Genomic DNA, 10,292 nt, shown 5'->3' on the forward strand with positions numbered 1-10,292 from the left:
TAGCGACGATGCAAAGTTAAATCACTCAAGTGGCACTAGATAACTGATATATAAACAAGTTTGCCCCTCTTGATAGTACGGCCATCTATTCTAAACCCGGTCATTAACTTCTCTACACACCTATGACCGATGAAATAAAATGCCCTAGGTTATACCCTTGCCTTGCGCATTCCTTTCCATCTCCTCCAAGGTCGATGCAACACATGCACCAACACGATCAATAATGATATGATCCACTTCATATCATCATGTGATCATATTGGTTCATCGATCTTGACTTCACTTGCTTTTCACCATTGCCTTCAGCCATCGGCGCCAAGTCTTGCTCAAGCTTCACCACCACGCGGTCCATCGCTCCAAAGCCTCCAACTTGCCCTTCACGCTTGCAACTGGTCCATCAAGCTAAGTCATGTCTTGATCTTCTCTACCTTGATCACATGACTCAATGTCAAGTCTCATGTGCAATGAGCTCCTTCATCATCACATGTGTGAGCTTTGCAACATCTCCGAGCTATTTCCACCTTCATGGCATATGTTGCTCAGACACATGTACCTGTGGATTAATCATATGTGTATCTCACATAAACATAATTAGTCCACCTATGTTGTCACTCAATTACCAAAACCACATAAGGACCTTTCACCGCCCCTACCTAGACTTGAACTGTGTAAGGCCAAGCTCCAATTTGGAGCTTCGACCTGCCACCGCGCCGTTAAGACTTGTCACCACCCTCACCGTGGCTAGCCTCCTCCTCAACGTCTTACGCCAAATTAGCTGCACCACTAGCCTCGCCTAGAACCCCTCCTTGTCGTGTGCACCTAAGTCACACCTCTACTATTGCCTTCTCGCCGTTGGCACGGTCGTGTCGCTGTGGTTTGCCATCGAGCTCACCGCATGCATGCGGCCAGGCTCGCTTAGGGCATCTCTGGCCGAACCATCACCTCTGCTAGGTCAGTGGTGAGTCCCTGTTGCTCACCCACTATCCCTACTATCTTGTTAATACTATGGCTCACTAGAGCACCGTCGCCATTACTGTAGGGTGCCCGCCGTCATGGAGAGGCCCTTCTACCATGTCTCAGTTCGTGCAGCCGCCACCCATCACTTTGTGTCAAGCCCTAGGTGAGCGTCGGCCTCGTAGATAGGACCATATCATTGTAAAGGAGAGAGATTGCGAGGGTGTTCTTGCAAAGTTGTTGTCTATAGGGATAGTGCAAACAGCATCGTGCGAATACTAGGTAGCGCAGGGGCGTCTCTACAAAATCACTAGCGCGCGGGCTGTCTCCTGTCGTGGGTCGGCCTATGTGCGTGGGCCGCGCCTGCGGGCCACGCATGCGCGCAAGTGGGCTGAGTCCGCGTGGTTGTGGGCCGCGCTAGTGAACTCCTTTTTCCTTTTCTTAAGGAATTAGAAATAGCTTCATGTTTTAATTTCTGAGCTGAACTTTGAAAATAATATCAATTCACATAGGTGTCCAAAAATTATGAAATAAATTTTGTTGAGTTCCTAAAAATGTTGTCTATCTGATGGTATGACTATATTATGCAGGTCTGAGTTGATGCTAAGGCTTATTAAATTATTTGAGAGTGTTTAACATTATTTAGGTTAATATTTGTAGGAATTTTTGTGGTAAATTGGTAATAATTTTGTTCATGAAATTTTTACAGTAGGTTCATTGTATTATTATGTGCTCACTGTAATTTTTGTGTCCCTAGAATAGACTGAGAAATAAGGTAGTTAGGTACTCCTTATTTTAATATACATTAAATTATTAATAAAAGAAGAAATGCATTTCAGTTGCTAAGATAATACTTGAATGTTTCATACCTATTTAGTGGAAAGGATGGGTAGCTTAGCATCTTAGTCATTAGAGTTAGCTTAGTAGCTTGGTAGATATATTATTATTTTAAGAGTTGTTGTTGTCGTAATACTAAGTGTTGCATCATTATTGCATGCATGTAGAGAACGAGTTGGTGGAGTTCGTGACCGCAAGCGAGCAGGACTACGAGGAGGTGATCGAGGAGTACGAGGAGGAGGTTTTCGTACAGGAGGGAGCCCTGGAGCCACCAGTGACTGACTTTGCTGACACCCCACCTGCCCAAGGCAAGCCCCGATGCATAACCCTTATTTTGAATAATCACTGGATATATATATGTGATGTGCATTTATGTTACATGATTTATATTGAAACTACATGCATAGATAAACCTACCCATGAGTCCTACTAGCATAGGTCGAATAGCTGTTATGCTTAGGCTATCGGTAGCGTGAGTAACCTGTCGTTACTCACAATAGATGATTATTATTACTCTCATGATAAAATGGTGAAAGAAAATAGAGATTGGGCAGGGATATGGTATGGGTATTGGTGGATGTAATAGGTTGTGTCCTGCGGTCAATGGGACATAGCTTGGTTACACTGTTTTCCCTGTCTGTGTCGGTTAAGGACCGTCCATTACTATGGATTCTAGTTAGGTCACAGACTTATTATCTTGAGAACATACTTGCTTATAGGAGCAGAAAGGCTCATTGCTCTCTTGTCATGGGTTCTGTCTCTTTCCGGACCAACTGATTGGAGGCGAGGATGGTGGAGGTCTAAGCACCACACTGAGTCCGGGACTCAGGAGTGGGGGCTTAGAGTCCAAGTTTTGATGGGGACCTAAACCCCTTGACAGGAGAGTGGTGGGTTGGTCTTGCTTGTGCCTAGGGTGCAAGCGAGGCGTGTGTTTTGGGGTACCCAGCTGAGATACATTGATTTGCGAATCATCATGTGATACGGTACGGCTTGGCTACGATCTAGCACCATAGTAAGAACTAGAAGATGAAAGAGGATGAATGGATCTGATTGCTCAACTCTTGCTTGAAAGTAGAACAGATGCTTTACATAGAATGGTTAGCTAATGAACTAATCATGACTGCTAATAAAACACCTACATAAGGATTCACTACTAGTAATGTTTTTCACAAAAATAAAACCCAGCAAACCATAAAGCTTATTATATCCTTGGAGTTGGAAAATTATTCCCACTAGTCGGGTAAGTCTTGCTAGTATATTGTCTACTCAGGATTTATTCACTCCTGTTGCAGGTGCAGCTTGAGGAGTGGTTGTTGTGTGGAGGATTCTTCTGGTGGGCACAAACGGATCCTTGTATCTTATCGTTAGATGTTTATTTCAATTCTGTTGTTTAAATTTTGCACTCTGAACTTGGTATTGTAATAATATATTTCTAAGAACTCTTGTTGTATAAAATGGACTAAGTATTGTATACTCGTTCTTATTATTGGATTCTTGGTGAAAAACGTGGATTGTTTGAGTTCTCCCTTGGGGTGTGCTCGACGGAACCGTCCGATGTAGCTAACTTTCAGGGTGCTTAGTGTCTAGTGGAAGATAAGCGTCTCCAAAAGCATGTTATTTCAGGCGGTTCTGCCACAATGGCTGAGAGAGGGAGGGAGTGCGGGAGAGAGGGAGGGAGTGTGGGAGGGCACGAGAGAGATGGGGGCGCCGTCGGGGTGTGTGTGTGTGAGAGAGAGAGATAGAGAGTCTGAGAGAGAGAGAGGGTGAGAATGAAACCCTAACCGACAGTATATATACTCTGGAGCCCGATATCAGGCCGAGATGGGCCGTACAAGCTGGTAACAGGCCTGGTCTATTAACGGAGACAGGCCTCATAAACTGTTCGCCTCCGAAAATAGATTTACGGAGGCAGGCCTCTTAAGTCGTCCGCCTTCGTAAATATATTATTTTCGGAGGCGGTTGTCTTTAGACGCCCGCCTCCGTAAATCTATTTTAGGAGGCGGGCAAACATGACCGTCTCTGTAAATAAAAGTGATCACCTCTGTTAATAGCCTAGCATTTTAGGAGGCGGCTGAATTTTGTGCCCATCTCCATTAATGTTTGGACACCGTCTTCTAAAATCATTTGTGTAGTAGTGTATTCCAACAAAATCAATAAACATGTTAGTATACAAAAATGAATTTTGTCCACTGTTACTAATAACATGTTAAGCGTGTTGTGCGCGCGCACGCAAGTGTGCCATAAGTTTAACGCCTTGCATAAATTGAATACAAACTCTTTTCCCGCCGATGGCGGATCCAGAACGAGCCAAATAGGACGGTTATTTACTTCTCTTTTCCTGCTATAGGCCAAGCTAGCGGCTAGTTCTATTTCCCGCCAAAAACATGTGCATTCTTGTATATATAAAAACTACTTGCCTCTGTTTCTAAACATACGCCATTCTTTTGATAATTGAACTTGTTATTTTATTTTTAAACTAATTACAATTTCCTAAAATGTCATGAGTTGGCTCACTTTGCCATGAATTGGCTCATTTTTAAACCGCTATAGGCAGCGGTTTTATTACACCAACAAAATCAACGAACATGTTAGTACTTGGCTCATTTTGCTGTCCAAAATGTAATGGTGTGTTACTATATATAATCCAGGAAGAACGCAAATATTGGACAACCTATAAGGCCTTGTTTGGATAATTGGATGCATGTGTATCTACTTCAATCCATATGTATTGGAGTGGACTAGAATAGAATTTAGTTTAATTCAACTCCAATCCACTTCAACACACATGGATTGAGATAAATACGTGCGTATACAAACGAGGCCTAATGGCCTAAGCATGGGCCGATCCTAGTCAATGTCTATTTTATGCCGTACCACTACTAATCAGGCCTAGACAAAGGGTCTTTTGTTGCAGAAGAAGAACTATAAGCAGGGAGATACGTACGATTCCCCTCAAAAAAAAAAAAAAGAGGGAGATACGTACGATGAGACAAAATTTTAATTGACCGGGGCATGTGCAGTTTCCCGTCCGGGCCTGACACGCAGGGATGAGCCCCCGGTCTCCTCACCACGTGCGCCCCCCGAATTAGCAGCGGCGCCTCCATCACCTACCAGACACCGGCCCGGCCGGCTGTTCCCTTCGTCCACCCATGTGTACATGTGTACGCAGAGAGCCGGATCGGATCGGATCGGAGCAGCGACGGACACCACGGTGCTTTTGCCCCAGAAGCAACTCATGCACTACGCCTACGCGAAACAAAAATACGGCAGGGGATTTGCATTGCCTGCCTGCGCCTTCTCTCCTTTTGCAGCATTCGTCGCAGATTTGGCAATCGAGGGCGGCGCTTCTCGTGGTCGGAGTCCGACTCGCACGCTGCCTGTAGCGAGCATGCGTGCATGCAATGGTTGACTTGTCGTCCGCAAGAACTGCCGCGTATTCTTTTCAGAGAGGAAGTGAAGTGACGAGCGAGATCGTCCGTGGCCGTGACTCGTTGGTGCGTTCTTTCTCCGCTAGATTAGTGGTCGTCACGAGAAATGTGATTGCTGTGATTTGGCCGGAACCAAGCTATGAACCTAGGATCGAGCTTGCTTTTGTTCATCCCATTTGATTGATTGTGGGAGTTCATATTCTACCCAATACATACATACGTGCTCTAGTTTAGTTTCAAAGGAAAAGGGAAAGGAAAGGGCCACACTAGCTACGGGGAAAGCAATGGCAGAATGGACTTGAGGGTATAAGCAGTAAGCGAGAAAGGTACCTTCACTACTATGAAAGGAAAAAATTCTCTAGATTTGGCATAAAGGCCTCCCTTTGCTTTGAGCAAATTGGAGTTTATTTTGGGCGTTTAATTGGAATTGGAGGTATCTCCTCACAAGGTATATTCATCATTTCATCTAGGTTCTGCTGCGTGCGCACATAAAAAGGGGATTCCATAAATGCCACCCCACTATTTCTTTTAGCAACTGGGTAAATCCTAAGCAAACCCAAAGACCTCACACAAATTCATTGCGAGTTTTTCCAAAGGAAGACATGTAGAGATATACCAGTTCCGGAGTTGTAGCTGGTATAACAATTTGATCTCTATTAGCAATAGCAAGGAATTCCAGAGTTTTGGTCTGTATTAACAATAGCAAGACTACAAACGCAGAAAATTGGGAGGAGTATCATGGAAACTTTCCACGAAAAGTTTGTAGCACGAGACATGAACAAAATGAAGAAAATAAAAATGAATAAATAAAAGAGACAACAAAAAAATTTAAAGAAAATAGGGGGCCTAGTAGCAGAGAGAAAAATAGGTGCCCATGCGCCCAGGCCCAATAGCATGGCTTCTCTGGCGCTGTACCTTTCAGCTTTATAATCTGCCTCCCAAGCAGGCTCGCCCACACTCTCTCTCCAGTCCTCCTGCTCCTCCTCCTCCTCCTCTTCCTCCTCAAAACTCTCCCTGTCCTGAATACTCTGGTGCTAAGTGGTGGTGGCATCTCGCTTAGGCGAGATCCCCCTCCTCCCCCGGTTTCCACTCCTCTGCTCTGCTCCACCCCAGTCGACTCCTTCCCTGCAATCCGCTGGTCAGCTCACAACAGCAGAGGAGGAGTCCATTGGAGGAGCTCAGCTAGGCTCCACCCTGGGCTCGATCGGCACCGGCTGCTGCGTGATTCCGCCAGGTAGACCCTGTCCTAGTGTCCTTGCTGAATTCCGATTTGTTTTCGGCGTCCGGGTAGTGATTTGAGGGGCGGTGAAGTGCTGAATTTTGGCCTCCTCGTCCTTCTCCGTCCCAATTCTGCCTTGGACCTCCGAGAATTGCCGTTCTCGGGACGCGGGGTGTGCTGTTCACGGCATGTGCTGCTTTGATCTGTGTGAAGTATGGGAGACGGAAACCACCTTTTCCCTCTCGCCTTTACCCGAAATCTCGTGTAAACTGTGGGTGATAGACTGATAGTGATACCACCCTACTTGGTTGGAGTTCTTTTAAACTGAAGTGCTCCACAGTCTAGTTTGGCCGTTGATTAAGTCCTTGTTTCCTTTTTCGTTCTGCTGGATTAGGGAAATTGGTGATTTCCATCTACTAATAATGCTCCTTTCATGCTGATCTTGAATATAAATCCAAGTGGTAATCTAATACTACTTCCACCCCTCTGTTCCGTGCATACCCTGACAGCGCGCGATGTACCGGGTGAAGAGCGAGGGCGAGGGCGAGGGCGACTGCGAGATGATGCTGCAGGACCAGATGGACTCGCCGGTGGCCGACGACGTCAGCAGCGGAGGTGGGTCGCCTCACCCTCACAGGGGCGCCGGGCCGCCCCTGAAGAAAGGGCCCTGGACGTCCGCGGAGGACTCCATCCTGGCGGACTACGTCAAGAAGCACGGCGAAGGGAACTGGAACGCGGTGCAGAAGAACACCGGGCTGTTCCGCTGCGGCAAGAGCTGCCGCCTCCGCTGGGCGAACCACCTCAGGCCCAACCTCAAGAAGGGGGCCTTCACCCCGGAGGAGGAGCGCCTCATCATCCAGCTCCACGCCAAGATGGGGAACAAGTGGGCGAGGATGGCTGCTCATGTAAGTGCCATGCCGAATACTTGATTCCCTGTTCTGCACTTCTGCACATCCGTATTTCGTATTTCAGTCTGCACATGTCGAATACTTGGGGCCCGTTTGGTTGGCAAATATTTTTTTGGCAAAATGCTACTGTAGTATTTTCGTTGTTATTTGGCAATTAGTGTCCAATCATAGTCTAATTAGGCTTAAAAGATTCGTATCGTGGATTTCGTCTAAACTGTGTAATTAGTTTTATTTTTTATTTATATTTAATGCTTCATACATGCGTCCAAAGATTCGATGTGACGGAGAATCTTGAAAAATTTGGCAAAATGAAGTGGAACTAAACTGGCTCTTGATTCCCTGCTCTGCGGTCTGATCAGGTGAAGTTTCCAGTGAGAATTGATGTGTTCGTTGGGTCTTTATTACGTATACGTGCAGTCTTTAATTCAGGATGTGTATTTGTGTTGTTATTTAGCGAATTATTCTGTTTGGTGTCACGTACTGGAGCTGTAATGATCCGTCCATGTTGCAGTAACTTATATGGTTTTCTACTTTAATTCAATAAATGCCAATCTTGTGGTTCAAAATTTAGGTTTGCTGACTTTCCTGTCGCAACCTGCTAAAATCCTCCTGGTATCAAAGATTCGGGTCCACAAGTGCTAATTTTCTAGTATCACTCCTGATCTGTGATACCAAGCAATGATCACTTTCAAATATTTTTTTAGCTTTGGCCTTCAACTCCATATGACTTGTCATTGTTACTCTTTTATGGATAAAGACATTAATGGTAGTCATATTATAGGCATGTTAGCCTTGGTACCTTTTTTCCTTGAATTTCAACTCTTTTTTTATTTACAATCTCTAGACCTTATAAAGCTAATATTTTTTGCCATTGTATATGTGCTCGCTACAATTTGGCAAGATATAAATTCTAGTCCATTGAAAGTTACGGCCAGGCCCCAGTGTCTTCAATTGAAAAATATGCTACTATGTTTTGAAATGTTTAATATGCCTTACATGTGTGCATATGTTTGTAGTTAGTTCCTATTTTTACCCTTAACAATTTGTGCATATATTTTTCTATACTGTCGTCATTAACCTTGAATGCTTTTCTCAGTTGCCAGGGCGTACTGACAATGAAATTAAGAACTACTGGAACACTCGAATAAAGAGATGTCAACGAGCTAGCCTTCCTATCTATCCTGCTAGTGTATGCAATCAATCTTCAAATGAAGATCAGCAAGTGTCTGGTGATTTTAACGGTGGCGAGAACATATCCAATGATCTTCTATCTGGGAACAGCCTTTATCTACCAGATTTTACCAGTGACAATTTCATTGCTAATCCAGAGGCTTTATCCTATGCACCACAGCTGTCAGCTGTTTCAATAAGCAATTTGCTCGGCCAAAGCTTTGCATCAAAAAACTGTAGCTTCATGGATCAGGTAGACCAAGCAGGGATGCTGAAACAATCTAGCTGTGTGCTTCCTGCATTGAGCGATGCCATTGACGGTGTGCTTTCCTCAGTTGATCAATTTTCAAATGACTCTGAGAAGCTCAAGCAAGCTTTAGGTTTTGATTATCTTAATGAAGCCAATGCTAGCAGCAAGAGTATTGCACCTTTCGGGGTTGCACTTACTGGCAGCCATGCCTTTTTAAATGGCAACTTCTCTGCTTCTAGGCCCATAAATGGTCCTTTGAAGATGGAGCTCCCTTCACTCCAAGATACTGAATCTGATCCAAATAGCTGGCTCAAGTATACTGTGGCTCCTGCAATGCAGCCTACTGAGTTAGTAGATCCTTACCTGCAGTCTCCATCAGCGACCCCATCAGTGAAATCTGAGTGTGCATCGCCGAGGAACAGTGGTCTTTTGGAAGAGCTGCTTCATGAAGCTCAGGCACTAAGATCTGGGAAGAACCAACAACCATCGGTCCGAAGTTCAAGTTCTTCTGCTGGCACACCTTGTGAGACTACTACGGTGGTTAGCCCAGAGTTTGATATGGGCCAGGAATATTGGGAAGAACAGCCCGGTTCTTTCCTCAGTGAATATGCTCATTTTAGTGGAAATTCTTTCTCCGAATCCACTCCTCCTGTTAGTGCTGCATCACCTGATTTCTTTCAGTTCTCCAAAATTTCTCCTGGTGAGTACATTTTGATCCCTGACCCTTTCTTTCAATAATCGATTTGATTAGCTCAGTTACTAGATGCTTATTCATTTGCAGCACAAAGCCCTTCAATGGGCTCTGGTGAGCAGGCGTTAGAGCCTAAACATGAGTCAGCAGCTTCACCTCATCCTGAAAACTTGAGGCCTGATGCATTATTCTCTGGGAACAACACAGCTGATGCATCCATTTTCAACAATGCCATAGCAATGCTCCTGGGCAATGGCATTAATGCTGAGTACAAACCTGTTCTTGGTGATGGAATTGTGCTCGATTCTTCCTCGTGGAACAACATGCCACATGCTTTTCAAATGGCGGAATTCAAATGAGTTCCATGTACTTCTTTGTGATGCTGAAGGGCTTCTTGCTGCTTGTTTTGGGGTCAATATCATGGAAGGCCTCATTGATTGTGATGCTGCATTCCTGACAAAGATCCTTGAGGGCGTGCAGGTGCAGCGGCTACCAGATGTTATCTTCATGCGAATAGTCCTTTTGTCTAATAAAGTGCATGAAGATAAGCCGGATATTAATTTTTTTGCTTTGTATTAGAGAACCGCTTTTGTCATCCCTGTCAGGATTCTGTTGGAAAAGTGTCATGATTTTTGTTTGAACAATTTAATATCGGTTATTGATATTGTGCTGTGTGCTATCCCTTGATGCATTTGCATGTGGTAGCAAATTGTTTAAGTACTATACACTGTCATTGCTGCTGGCACATCATTTGTGCAATATTGATGGTTTTTTAGATATGCATTAAATTGCAATATTAAATTGAGAAATTATATGCCTGTATCATGTTTGTGCT

General features: G+C 44.6%; 1 protein-coding gene across 1 annotated transcript; it reads left to right on the top strand.

The window, feature by feature from the left end:
• The first annotated feature begins 6,180 nt into the window (after window positions 1-6,180).
• On the top strand, window positions 6,181-10,292 carry LOC136453409 (transcription factor GAMYB-like). Its single transcript, XM_066453981.1, has 4 exons — window positions 6,181-6,453; window positions 6,948-7,343; window positions 8,443-9,466; window positions 9,548-10,292. The coding sequence occupies exons 2-4, from the start codon at window positions 6,954-6,956 to the stop codon at window positions 9,814-9,816; spliced, it is 1,683 nt and encodes a 560-aa protein (XP_066310078.1). The 5' UTR covers window positions 6,181-6,453; window positions 6,948-6,953; the 3' UTR covers window positions 9,817-10,292.

This window comes from Miscanthus floridulus, chromosome 5, assembly GCF_019320115.1.
Source record: "Miscanthus floridulus cultivar M001 chromosome 5, ASM1932011v1, whole genome shotgun sequence".
Classification (NCBI taxonomy): Eukaryota; Viridiplantae; Streptophyta; class Magnoliopsida; order Poales; family Poaceae; genus Miscanthus; species Miscanthus floridulus.